Source organism: Rhipicephalus microplus, chromosome X, assembly GCF_043290135.1.
Source record: "Rhipicephalus microplus isolate Deutch F79 chromosome X, USDA_Rmic, whole genome shotgun sequence".
Classification (NCBI taxonomy): Eukaryota; Metazoa; Arthropoda; class Arachnida; order Ixodida; family Ixodidae; genus Rhipicephalus; species Rhipicephalus microplus.
This window is the reverse complement of record NC_134710.1, coordinates 128,140,178-128,154,665: the sequence shown is the minus strand read 5'-3', so window position 1 is coordinate 128,154,665 and position 14,488 is coordinate 128,140,178. Positions and strand designations below refer to the sequence as shown.

The following is a 14,488-nucleotide window of genomic DNA, read 5'->3' as shown; positions in this document are numbered from 1 at the left end:
TCAGTCATTATTGGCATACATTGCTCTTTACTAACTTTGGAATGCGAATAACCATCAAGAAAGTCTATAAGACATTCTAATGGACAAGAAGAGTTGTAATGTGTGAATGCTTAGAATTCTCAGCCCATACTAATTGCTTACTTTAGATTCATAATAATTATAAAGGCAATGTCAAGTTTTAAAGAACATACTTGCCTCCTTCACATGTTAAGGAATATGTGGGCAAAAATTTAATCTGAATTGGGCTATGAGAAATACCAGAAATGTGATTTCCAAACTCAAGAAGTTGCCCAAAAATGAATCTTGAGAAAAACCTATTTTAAAGGTATAAGGGAAAGCTCATCTTCGTGGGAAAAATATGTTTTTAAGACTATTTCTGCAATCATAAGAACTTGCAATTATGGTTATTTTGAGCATGTTGTTTTAGTGAACTCCTCATGCAAAATGCAATGGCAAGTAGCCAGGTGACCCGCAGGGCGCGGGTTCGAATCCCGGCTGCGGCGGCTGCATTTCCGATGGAGGCGGAAATGTTGTAGGCCCGTGTGCTCAGATTTGGGTGCACGTTAAAGAACCCCAGGTGGTCTAAATTTCCGGAGCCCTCCACTACGGCGTCTCTCATAATCATATAGTGGTTTTGGGACGTTAAACCCCACATACCAACCAAGTAGCCAGGTGACAATTTCCAGGGGACTCCAGACAATAAGCCCTTTTTAGTTTTTAGTAACCACCTTGTGCTCTTTAGAAGTGATTTCAATCTACTTTGAGCTTTATTACAATTTTCAGTTTCTTTGTCACAAAAGTACAAAAACTTGTGAAAGCAAATAAAATTGAAAAATACGTGATTTTTGGAAAAAACTTTTCTACTCACATCTCCCCTTAAGGACCGAAAACTAGCTAAAGAATTAACTTATTGCTGGCAATCTTTTTACGTTTCTGACATCATTGCACACCTGTACACAACTTTTCATAGCTGAATATAATCGCCTTCTTTCAATATCCTGCTTAAGAAAATGTGAACCTGTTCACGCTGCCCTTAAATCGATGTTGAGAAACAACCAATTTTTCATGTCCTTCTTGTAATGAAGGAGCAATATTTTTTGTTCTACCTAGGTTGTCTTTAGGATTTCTCTTTTATTTCTCAGATAAACTGATGTGATCAGTCGAAAGGTAAATTTTGTCATAATACTCTTAGGAGAAAATCTTCTAAATTGGGGCTTTTGTTTCAAGTATCAATGAGGAGCCGCCCCCTTTCCACCGAATAGATGGGGACGGGAAATCTGGTTTTGTTTCATTGAAACGTTTACAGTTTCAGATACGTAAAGGTTGTGATTGCTCCAGCAGCAGCCGTGGACTTTGATTCTAAGGGTGCGGTCGTGATCACGGCAGGCATCAGCTCAAATAGCTCGTGAATCCTTCTATGTGCTCTATGATCTCAACACAAAAAGACTGCGAGAAGAGTATTTCTCTCTGACACAGCTGTTCTTTGTTACACCAGTGTTTTTTAGAGTTACACGATATTAGATATAGAAGAGTTGGCTGCCACCCCTACAATTTGTTTCTATTGCATTCGTTGCTTCACCCTTTCGATGAAACTGTTTTTTTTGTAACTTAATGGCAGCGTTTGGGAAAAGAAATGATGGCAGTGTAAAGAGGTTTATTGGGCGAACCAAATGGGCAGGTCAAAGATTCGAGATAGCGACAGGACGAGGAAGATGGAGGAGCTCGAGCGCCGATCTCGTGGTGCCTTACTTTGCGATGATGCTTGTTGTTCCCTTTTGTTGTCATCATTCCTTCATTATAATTGCCCCCGTCGAGAAAGATGAAGTCATCCTGGCGATCTAACAGGTGGGAACGAGCGGGTCGAAGTATGGCTTCAAGCGGTCCACATGAACAATATCGTGTCCATGCCGACAATGGTCACCGAGTGGCGTAAGCGGTTCAATGGTGTAATTGACGGGCGATGTGCGCTCTACCACGCGGTATTGACCATGGTAATTTGAAAGTAGCTTGGTAGACAAACCAGGTGCACCGGGTGGTACATACAGCCATACAAGGGTTCCAGGGGAGAACTCTCCGGCAGGAGGGTGGTCGTCATCGCGGGCCTTTTTCTGTCGTTGCTGGTCAGCTGTAGTAAACTGCTTCGCTAGTTGGCGGCATTCTTTGGCGTGACGGGCGGCTTCAGACACGGTCGTGCACTCAGATACATCTGGTGCGTATGGCAGCAAAGTGTCAATTGTGTGCGATGGTTGACGTCCGTATAGAAGGTAGAATGGGGAAAAGCCGGTGGTGACTTGGGAAGCGGTGTTGTACGCGTAGGTCGCAAACGGAAGAACCAGGTCCCAGTTTGTTTGGTCAGATGCCACATGCGTCGCGAGCATGTCACCCAGGGTCCGATTAAACCGCTCAGTCAGGCCATTCGTCTGAGGGTGGTAAGCAGTACTCATCCAGTGTACAATTTGGCACTGACGGAGAAGTGCTTGGACTACTTCGGATAGAAATACACGGCCCCGGTCACTGAGGAGCTCGCGAGGAGGGCCGTGACGCAACACAAACCGATGGAGGATGAAAGATGCGACGTCCTGAGCGGTCGCCGTAGGAAGAGCAGTGGTTTCGGCGTACTGTGTCAGGTGATCTATAGCAATGATAGCCCACCGGTTACCTGCTGTGGTCAATGGCAGTGGTCCATAAAGGTCGATTCCGATGCGATCGAATGGGTGGTCAGGGCACGCAAGCGGCTGTAGTGGAGCTGCTCCTGCATTCGGTGGCTGTTTTCGTCGCTGACACTCGTGGCAGCCGCGAATAAACTGTCGAACAAAAGTAAACATCCCACGCCAGTAGTACCGCTTCCTTAGACATTCGTAGGTCTTGAAGACACCGGCGTGAGCGCATTGCGGGTCGGAGTGAAATGATGCACAGATTGTAGAGTGCAGCTTTCGGGGAATAACGAGCAGCCACTTCCTGCCGTCTGGTGAGTAATTGCGCCGGTACAAGAGGCCACCTCGAATGGTGAAGTGCGAAGCCTGGCGTCGCATTGCTCGAGTGGTGGGAAGTGTCGGTACCCCAGATAAGACGTCCAGAAGCGAAGTTATCCATGGATTGTCGCGCTGTGCTGAGGTCATTGTGTCGATGTCAAGAGCGGACAGCGCGTGTTCTATAGAAGATATAGAGGCAACCTCAGCGGACAGTAGTGATCGTGAGAGCGCATCAGCATCGGCATGTTGGCGGCCGGAACGGTACACGACGCGGATGTCATACTCTTGAAGTCGCAGAGCCCAACGAGCAAGACGACCTGATGGATCCTTCAGCGACGACAACTAACATAAGACATGATGGTCCGTAACTACAGCAAAGGTGCGGCCATATAAGTAGAGGCGAAATTTTACAATCGCTCAAAGTATGGCTAAGCACTCTTTTTCGGTAACACTGTAGTTTACCTCAGCCTTGTTGAGCGTTCTTCTGGCGTAGGCGACGACATACTCATGGGATCTAGGCTTGCGTTGAGCGAGAACTGCACCGAGATTGACACCGCTGGCGTCTGTATGAATTTCAGTTGCAGCCGTGGGATCATAGTGGCGCAATATAGGTGGTGATGTTAGGAGACGGCGAAGAGTGGTAAATGCGTGATCACATTCGGAAGACCATGATGAGATGTCGTCGGCACTGCTTAAAAGTTTAGTCAAAGGGGCAATTATGGAGGCAAAGTTTGCGCACAAACCGACGAAAGTAGGAGCACAATCCTACGAAGCTGCATAACTGTTTTACAGTCGTCGGTTTGGGGAATTCAGCAACAGCGCGTAGTTTAGCCGGGTCGGGAAGAACGCCATCCTTTGATACGACATGACCGAGAATGGTGAGCGTCCGAGCAGTGAAGTGGCATATCTTGAGATTCAGTTGGAGCTGCACATTCTTCAGACACGTGAGGACATGTTTCAGGCGTACAAGATGTGTTGCGAAATCTGGTGCAAAGACAACGATATCGTCGAGGTAGCAGAGGCATATGTTCCATTTCAAACCCCGCAGAACCGAGTCTATCATGTGCTCGAATGTGGCCGGCGCATTGCATAGGGCGAAGGGCATGACATTGAACTCATATAGCCCGTCCAATGTCACGAAGGCTGTTTTTGGACGATCACCATCTGCTAAGGACACCTGCCAATACCCCGAACGCAAATCTAACGACGAAAAAAACTCAACACCTTGTAAGCAATCAAGGGCGTCATCAATCCTGGCCAAAGAGTACATGTCTTTGCGAGTGATCTTATTTAAGCGCCTGTAATCAACGCAGAAGCGAATTGTACCATCCTTCTTCTTAACGAGAACGACAGGCGATGCCCATGGACTTTGGGAAGGTCGGTCGGATAACGTCTCGCTTTAGCATATCGTCAACCTGTTCGGTGATAACCTGACGTTCCGTGGCGGAAACACGGTATGGTCGCTGTCGTACTGGTGCGTTGGAACCTGTGTCGATGCAGTGAAAAAAACTGGGAGTTCGGCCAAGGGTAGGTTGAGCAACGTCAAAGGATTCACGAAACTGGTAGAGCAGCTGAAGGAGCTCAGAGCGTTTAGATGGCCATAGTCCGTCGGCAATCGATGAATCGAAAAGCTCCTGAAAGTGGTATATTGGAAGGGTTGAGGGCACTGATGGCGTCGCAGTCACCGGAACAATCTGGCAGCATGGTAAAAATTTGTTATTTATGAATGGCATGCACGTGTCCAAGAGATTCACCTTGAAACAGTTCGATAGGATACGGAAGGGGATTGATGAGGCAAAGAGCTCTGTTTCCTTCAGAAATAGAGAGGGTTGAATAAGGCAGAAGAAGTGATCTTCGACTAAGGAAGAGGCTTGATGGCTCAAAGAATGCAGCTTCGTTCCTAATGCCGTCACAGAACACGGGGAGCAACACAGCTGCTGTCGGAGGAATTTCACTGCCTTCTTTGACGACGAGTTTGTGTACGGCGGGCTGAATGCGGCTGGTTTGTTGGTCGTAAAATGGGAAAAGTTCAAGCTCCGATCTTGCACAATCAATAACGGCATGGTTACGCGACAAAAAATCCCATCCGAGTATGATGTCGTGTGAGCATGACGAAAGGACAATAAACTCAACAGTGTAGTGGTCCTTCGCGATCGTCAGTTGGACAGTACAGGCGGCTACAGGCTGAACAGGGTCCCCATTCGCTGTTTGCAAGAACATCATATTAAGAGGTGTCGTCACTTTTCTGAGCTTGCGGCAAAGTTTAGCGTCTATCACGGAAACGGCAGCACCGGTATCCACTAGAGCATATGCTCGAGTACCTTCTACAAAAACTTCGACAATATTCGACGGCAATGTGCGAGGACTTGAGCATTTCGACTGCGCAGTTCTTGCCTCCTGAACTGCGGCGGTTAGTTTCCTTCATGTTCAGGAGCTGGCCGGCAACGCATGGGTGACAGGGAGCGACGACGGGGTGAAGGTGAGTGACCAGACATAGTATGCGGACATTCCCGTGAAGACGAGCTTGACTGAGTGCGAGAATTTTCCAGACGAGATGGAGGAAGGTCCATGAAGCTGTTCTGTGTCCGGGCGTCTGTGTATCCCGGCACGCGACGACGGCAGTAACGGGCGATATGGCCAGGACCGCCGCATGCAAAACAGATGGGCCGGTTATCGCGCGTTCTCCGAGTATTGGCGACGAGGGGAGCAGCCCATGCGGCAGATGGGTGAGTTGAGGCTGTAGTGGCAATGGGAGGAACCCAGGTGGTGGACGGCTGAGTTGGGGCTGAGGTATACGGCAGTCCCTGGAACGACGGGGGTGTGTTGTGGCTGCCGCCGCTTTAGTGCCTCAACGTAAGTTAGAGGCGCGGTGATGGGGGGCTGCTGCAAGGGCACCGGCATAGCTTCGGAAATCTGCTCCTGGACCACATGTCAGAGCATGAGAGCCAATGGTGGTGGGTGTCGCAGTGGCTGTTGCTGCGAGAGCTCCTGGCGTTGAGCAAAAGGCAGCAGAGAAAGCTGCCGAGTCACTTCCTCTCGCACGAAGTCTTTCATTTGTGCGAGAAGGTTTGTCTGGTCAGTCATAACGTCCAGTGCGGTCACTGGTTGGATTGTCTGGAATGAGCGTCGCGTCTGAGCTCGTTGCCTCCGCAATTCATCATAGCTTTGGCACAAAGTCACTACTTCTGCCACAGTGCTAGGAGACTTCGCGAGAAGCATCTGGAAAACGTCATCGTCGACGTCCTTCATAATGTGCTGTATCTTCGCACTCTCGCTCATGGAAGCATCGACGCGCCGGCAGAGATCGATCACATTTTCTATATATGATGTGAAAGTTTCACCTGGCTCCTGTACCCGTGTGCGCAGACATTGTTCGGCGCGTAGCTTCCGTAAGGCAGGACGACCAAAAACGGCACATATCGCCTCCTAGAAGGCGGACCAATTCGTGAACTCGGTTTCGTGGTTCGTATACCACAGTTTGGCCACGTCGGTGAGGCAAAAATTGACAGTGCCCAACTTAGAAGCGTTATCCCTCCTGTTGGGTCCACTGACTTTCTCGTATGACGACAGCCAGTCCTCGACGTCCTGGTCTTCGGTGCCCGCAAAGATCGGGGGGTCTCGCTGATGAACCGGGCCGGGGCAACTAGCGGCCGCGAGAGGTATTGTTTGTTGGGCAGCGTCAACTTGCATGGCCGACGGCAGGGTGCGGGATCGGAGTTCCAGGTTGTAGGCGATGTGGTTACCCAGCACGATCCACCAAATGTAAAGAGGTTTATTGGGCGAACCAAACGGGCAGGTCGAAGATTCGAGATAGCCACAGGACGAGGAAGATGGAGGAGCTCTAGCGCCGATCTCGTGGCGCCTTACTTTGCGATGATGCTTGTTGTTCCCTTTTGTTGTCATCATTCCTTCATTATAGCAGTAATGTTGCTCAAAAGAAGCGGGTGTGGTTTCCAGTTCCCGGAACAGCCTAGCCAAGATAGGTGCGCATGACTTCTCAAGAGGGCATGCACATATTCTCGTTCATTTGGCCGCTGTGCTTTCCACTTATTGACTTGGTGGTGGATGCCTGTGCGTTCTGGTTAAAAAAAAATGGCAGCTGTACATAACTAAAAAAAGTTTAAGTTGCACTGCGAGGCTGAAGCAATGAATGCGATAGCAGCAAATTTTAATGTTATACAAAGTGAGGCTGACAAATAACTGTTTTAAATTCAATTTCATGCTACTGTAAGAAATGGTGGTGTAAAAAAATATGGGCACCTCTAGCAGATGAACACTTTTAACACAGCCTCTTCGCGATGAGGGTGCAGCACGTAAAAGTGGTTGCGAGCCACCTTCTGATGACTACCGAGCTATCATGCGCGCCAGCGATCGCGACAACGCCCTTAGAAGCAAAGTCCAGAGTCGTTAATCAAGCGGCACCTCCTTCCCCTTCGCTCATTTTTTTTTCATGTTTTTTCAAGTTGGGCGGATTGCTTCTTCTTTGCTTCTTCTTTACTTCGTCTACAGGCCTCCCATCAGGGGGGGTGGGGTTGTGTTATTGCACGCCCTCCGAGTGGCTGAGATGGACCACATCGTTTGATCTCTGCTTCAGCCATGGTCGTCGCCACCGCTCACGCGCTTTTACCTGCGGATAGAACATATCATGCGCAGGGATATGTTATCAATTTGGAATTGATATGAGACATGACGGCAATGGCAAAACCCATCAAGAGTTTCCATATATTTTCTATTGTAGTAATAAGGCAATTGCACAATTTGGCTGAGTACTTTAAAAATGCTGCATTGAACAAATGTTGCTTTACAATTGCTTTGAACGGGGCTACATCTGCTCTGAATGTTCTTACTGCTCTAAACTTTCTCGAAAAGGCTCTGCTGGCTGTTCCAAGCGTGCTACAAAAAGCACTTTTGCCTGCTTCCAGGATGGCTCCCAAACCCATCTACCCTGTACCACCCCTGTTTGTGGCTCTCTACAAACATATTTGATAAATACTGTGGGTTTTACATTGCTTTGCAAGTTGCGGTTAATGATCTAATTAGGCCTTAAACAATGAGGTAGCTGCTTGTGATAGCTTAGAAACTTTTTTTTATTAATAAAAATACAAATAAACATTTGAAATCAGCCTTTAAATAGACACTCGGCAAGTTCCATCATAATCGATCAAGTTTCTAAAAAAAAAAAATGTTTCAAGTGCCACATCTCCCCTTCACCTCACACCAAAAAAGTGACATTCACATATGCCTAGTTATAATTCTTAAATATATTGCAAAAGTTAGTTGGGTCACAACGAAAATGCTCATTTTTTTATATTATGTGGTATATACTATTTAAAATATTTGATTAGAAATTATTTGACCAAACCATTATTTTCTTTGAATTCGCATTGAATTAGCTTCAAACCTTGAACTTTCGTTTATCGCTAAGCTTTAGTACTGTAGAGCTAATTAGATGGGCATTTATAAAAAAATAAATTCCATGCGAGCCTTGCCGAACACTTCAGCTCAGTTTTTTTGTCCTTCTTACCTATGAATGTAGTTGCCAATTAATAAAACTGTTATTGCAGACTTTATTGTAAAACTGTTCTAGTTTGCACAATATTGGTTTATTGGCTCTTGTTATGCAGAATCTCATTTCTTCATCGTGCATTGAGCACTTGGATTTCCTGCACCTGCTGCCGCACGATGCTCTTCCCAAGTTTGATGCTTTCCAGCAGCTTGAGCATACCAACACTGGCTACCAGAGCCTAACTGATGTGTCCAAGGTCCACAAGTACAGTGAGCCATCGTATGATTATTCGGTCAGTGGTTTATTATGTACTACTCTTTATGCTTACTTCATTTCGTGTAAGAAGAATTCCTATTAAGTGATATTAGTCGCTGAAGCTATGTGCCATGTGTGTTTTTTTGGAGCCCTTGTTAGCATATTTGTATGTTGTGCCAGTGAAACTAGTAGTAGCGTCAATTCACTCAAGAGTGACTTTCTATAGCTTTGTGATTACCGAACTTCCACCATTACATTTCGTGTTCTGGGAACAAGTTTGACAGATAAAGCTTTTAATTTATGAAAAATTTTTATCATGGAACTGTAAATATTCTTAAAACGCTAATTATTGGGACCAGCTGTACTACAGAAATGTTCGGAATAAAAAATGGTATGTGCAGTACAACTTTCAGCTTTAAACTCCCTTTTAATATTTAGCTACTGACATTTTCTTTCTTCTTGATATCTTCCATTGGGATATTTAAATATGCCAATTACTTGTGTGCAGGACATGAGAAAAGTACTTTTCACCTGCATGTTTTCCTTATTTTGTTGCAGTCATTCTACTCAAAGTCAAACAATGAAATTGTAGAAGCCCTGGTCAGCGTGGACACATTAAATGGTCAAAGCCAGCTGCTGGGCATTTTGTGGAACAGAGTGAGCCCAAGCTTCACCATAGATGGAGGCATGTATCCTTCCGTGTGAATCAGTGTCTGCACACTGAAACACTGACAGCAAATCCAAGTTTATTCCCCTCTTTATTTTCATTTTTTCAGTGATGCTCAAGGACAGGCTGGAAAAGCTAACAAGACAAGCAGGTGCACTCAAACACTGGTAGGATCATTGCACTGTATTGTGGTAATTACTGTGAAGTGCAGTAATTTCTTTAATTTTTTGCACTCACTGGGGACCTCAGCATTAACTAAAATTTGTTATTGGCAGTCTCGATTCATAAAGCTCTTATTTGTGTCCTTTTATATAAATGTATAACAGTCTATTTTGATATCTTATTTTTTCTTTTCTTGCAGATGGTCTTGTGATCTTTTCTTCATAAATATGTGCATTTTAGTTCCCTATATGAATTCAGTGCTTTCTGTATTATATTTTAAATATCTTGTATACCTATTAAAATTTAAAAAATAATTGCACAAGAAGAAAAAGAATGGAAAATTGTACAATTATACTTTCTCTTCTCTTGATGTACCCCCTTTTTTCAATATCAATAGCTGTGGTACTAAGCAACCGGAACATACCCTCTTGCTATTTATTGTATTTATCAAGTAAAAACTGTTCGCGCTGCAGCAAGCGCTACCAGAAAGCTCGTATGCTCACTGATGTCTTGGAGGTAGTCATTTCAGAGATTGATGTGATGTTCTGTGACTTCTTTCATTTGTTCTTCTGCTTCACATTTTCTTGTTTGGAGAAACTACTTAATATGTATTTACTGAGGTATGCGTGTGCCTTCTAGGGCAGTTGTGCGTCGCTGCTCCAGCATTTTGGGAAAAGTGGTGGACAGTCTCAGTCCTTACATCACAGCCATATTGGTCAATGGAAAACAGGCAAGTTTAATTGTTTTAGCCACACTATGCGCACAGCAGTCTTGTATGCATAGAAACCAAAATTTGGGATAAGCTGCTGGCACTAACTGGAGTTGTGAAAAGTGCTCTGACTTTCAAACCGAGCCAATATCTCAGTCACAATAGTGATTAATTTCGGATGTTTATTTGAAGGGAAAATTGTGACACAAAATGTTTTTTTTTATTTTGGTCTTGTCATATGTGTGTGTATGTGAGTGACAGAGATAACTTTTGGGGCAAGTAAGTTAAACCTGGATCTAAGAAAATTGATAAATTTCTGAAAAAATTTGTTATAAAAAGGATTTTGTTATATGCAGATTCTGTACGAAAATTCAAAAAATAAATGCACAAACTAAGCAAAAGGGGAACTGACGGCAGGGCTAACCCAAACGCTTACTTAGCGGTAAAAACAGTGTTATTATTGCGATAGCAATTATATAGACACTCTCAGTGAGTTTTTGCCATCGTCTCCATGTTACATAGCAAGTACAAATTGATAATATGCCCCTGCGCACCGTAACTTTTATGAGAGGGTAAAAGCACGCGAGCGCTGCTAAAGCAGCGATCAAATGAGTCGGTCCAACTCTATCGCCTGGAAGGTGCATAAGATAATATCCTCCGCATATTAAAACTGCCGTCAAATGCTCAAACAGAAACGAAACCATCGGTTTTGAACGAGCACGAAAAAGCACGGAGTGGGGGGATCACTAGAGTAACTTCGATCTTTAGGGCAGTCACTTTCCCTGGCGTGTGTGCTATCTCAGCAAGTATCAGTGCGCTTTGAACGTGAGACTGTGAAAAGAGGTCTTCTCACTGGAGCGGTCATATTAGCTCACACCAGCGTTTTGTAGTAGTTCCGCTATATCGGATCCAAAACAGTAGGCTAGCTGCTAGCCTTAGTTTGTATAAAATTATAATTTTTTTGCTGTCATGTTAATTGCATTGCATTCAAAGCGCCATCGTCTTGCTGCCAGAGCTAATCGGCTTATTGCGAAGACTACGATCCCGCAAACTCGCGGCGCTGCGCAAGACGGAAGCACGTGACACGTCGAGCTCCAAAGATCAGTTGTTGTCACCGTGGTTTTGGAGAGTTTCCATCAGCACCTAATATGACATCACCTCGGTAGTGACGACCCTTATGTCTGCATAAACAAGGAAAAAAAAGCGAAGCTCAACGTCATCAGAGGCCACATCATGCGGGGGCTACGGCTGTTTGAACTACACCGGAGGCTTTTCTAGCTAGCTGAACTTGCTCTTCTCTAATCTCCCTCTTCTCTAATCTCCTTCTTCTCTAACCATTTACGCCTGCACGCCATCGAAACTGAAAAGCAAATGAGACACAGATACCACGTAAAACTATTCAGTAAAGCACCCTTCATATGCAGCGCGGCCCCACATGTGGCACTAAGAGTGTGGCACTGCCAACGCAAAAGTAGTCTTCTTTGTTTTTGGCTTAGAAGAAGGGGAAGGGAACATTCGCGTATGCACTTGCGGCGGCAAGAGAGGCGGCAACGCCGGCTCGTGGGGCGCACCCCTGTGCACAATAACAAGCACGCGCCTTGTGTGGAAGTCGCCGAGGCCACGAGCGCGGGGCAACCATGGAAGATGCATGCTCGTATCAAAAAGACGAAATCCGGGACAAAATACCCGGTTGTCCGTGGCGAAAATATTGTTACTGCATACGTGATTTGGGTATGAGCCTCTGGGTAGCGGGAAACGGGGAGATTAGAGAAGAGGACGTTTTGCTAGCGAGAGGCCTCCGGTACGCGACACTTTTGAGACTACCGGTACATTACAGCGAAATAAACCCTTTCATAGACATAAAAGAGTAGTGGAGGTGTGGGGTAGCTAGCCACAGCTGAACGTCTTCTTTTCTAATGTCCTTGTTCCTCGCTACTCAGAGGCTCATACCCAAATCACGTGTGCAGTAAACTTAAATCACGTAACAATTTGTTATAGTATCAAGGATGTCTCCCGCTGTTACATTTTTATATATGGGTTGCAAATACATGTGCTTCTAAAGGGTGCCTCGATGTGCGCGCACCTCCGCTTCCAGCTTCCAGGCTGGAGACACCTTTTGAAAGACCTTGCCGCCTGGCGGCCATATAGGTTCAAAAGTCTCAGGCGGCACGCAGAGGCTAGCGCGGGAACGGTGCTGTAAACACAATGTTCTTGACATATTGATCGATATTCATTCTTTTGCCGCTATGAGAGGTTGCTGTGTGCCACTGTGTTCTAGTTCACACGTGAAAGGCTAGCGGATGTTTCGCTTCCGTCGTAACAGCGAGCGAATAAAAAAATGGAAAACAAAAGTGAAACACAACCGCTGCCATCTGACCGACAGCACCAAGATATGCAAGTTCTCATCATGTGGCCGTGCACTTTTTAATCGCTGTCAGTATGTTAAAACCTTGCTTGCTTGTCTCGCTATAGCTGCATGGCATAATCATTGTGTGAAACTGCTTTTACAAGCAGGATGTTAAGCTTTGCGTTAAGCCGTGCAGAGTGAATAGATGCATCAGCTACCTTGCCAATAAGCATAGATAAGCTTGATTAGGACAAGTGAATTATAGATCATGCTAAGGAAGCATTAACAAAACAATAATAATCTATACAGATCAATACTGATTCTCATTGATTGATATCAAGCTGCCAGATTTAACTAGGGTATGCACAGAAAAAGCGTAGTTAAGACAGTATATTGCAGCCTAATTGATTTTGGGTAATTTAATGCTTGTTGATACCAATCTGTACAATAGATACCTATGAAGTAGGATTAGGCAAGATTAGTGGAAATTATGTCTGACGATGCTAATCCGGTCCAAGATCAGTGGTATGGCCATGAGGTAGATTAGAACCGACTAGGCTATGTTCTCTCAGATTTAAATCTGGGTTAAGCTAAGCCTGAACAAGTCAATCTTGAGAGAACTGAGAATGACTAACCATTTGTGTGTATGGTTACATTGAGCCGATTTTATTCTACTTGATTAAGCAGGATTAAGGTAATCCAAATCTTGAACCATCTAATTTGGATAAGTTGAGATTGCCTAGCTAGTTAGATGAGAGTATGGCCACGAGAAGGCTATGTGGATTAAGCCAAATTGAGCTAATACACGTTCAGCTAATCACGAGCAAGTAAACTGGGAGTGAGTTAAGATTGTTTAATCAGATGCCAGAGTATAGTCACGCTAGCCTCATCCACATTAAGCCAAATTAAGCTAATCCAAATCAAGCTAATCTTGAGCAAGTCTCTTATCAGTTAGTTGACATTGCCTAGCCATTCGGATGACTGAGTGTGGCCTCAATAAGACAAAAAAGATTAAGCAAGATTAAGCTAATCTGGATCAATATAATCCTAAACCAGCCATTGTGAGTAAATTCAGTTTGTTTAGTCATTTGGATGATAGAACATGACCATAAAACAATGTGGATTAAGCTAATTTGCATTAAGCTAATCACAAGCAAACAAATTTGGAGTTAGATTGTCTTGCCTGTTGAATACGCCTGAGCATGGCCTTGTTAGGCTAAATGCATTAAGCTAATTTTAAAGGAATTCATTTTGAGTAGGTTGAAATTGCCCAGCCAGTTGGATGACTGAGCAGGACCATAATAAGGCAATGTTGATTAAACTGGATTAAGCTAATCCATATTAATCTAATAACAAGAAAGTGAAATTAGAGTAAGTTGAGATTGTTTAGCCTGTTGGATGCTGGAGCATGGTCATGTTAAGCCAGGTTAAGCTACTCAGTATTAGGTTAAGCTAATCCAATTTTGTGTCATTTTACTAATCATTTATGCTAGTCATACTCTCTTACCGTGGCATGTCCATGTTGGTAGTCAACAAGATAAACAATCTGCCATTGAAGCCCCATGACTTGGTCATGTGTTTCATGGCGCGTATGACATGCACGACATGATCTATATGTTAGAACCAGTCAGATATAGTAGTTATTCCCTCTTATCCTGTGTCAATTTTGGTAAACTCCAAATTAATAAAGTGATAATAAAAAGTAATAAAGTGGATGCCATGTAATTTTTGGTACTTGTCAGCTTAATCAATCGGCTGCGAGAGCATGAGGACTTACGCAGGCATTGAGATACACAGACGGATAGATAGGCTCCAATTGCCTAAATTTCGCCATCGAATACTTTGTGTATAATAATTAGTGCCTAATATA

The 14,488-nt window shown here is 44.6% G+C and overlaps 1 protein-coding gene across 8 annotated transcripts in view; it reads left to right on the top strand.

The window, feature by feature from the left end:
* Positions 1–14,488, top strand: part of LOC119176433 (putative phosphorylase b kinase regulatory subunit beta) — a 121,470-nt gene that overhangs the window by 83,908 nt on the left and 23,074 nt on the right. For all 8 annotated transcript variants that reach the window (XM_075877670.1, XM_037427697.2, XM_075877673.1 and 5 more), the window contains 4 exons: positions 8,597–8,770; positions 9,292–9,418; positions 9,510–9,567; positions 10,202–10,292. In XM_075877670.1, coding sequence (XP_075733785.1) covers positions 8,597–8,770; positions 9,292–9,418; positions 9,510–9,567; positions 10,202–10,292 — 450 coding nt within the window. The remainder of the gene's footprint in view (positions 1–8,596; positions 8,771–9,291; positions 9,419–9,509; positions 9,568–10,201; positions 10,293–14,488) is intronic.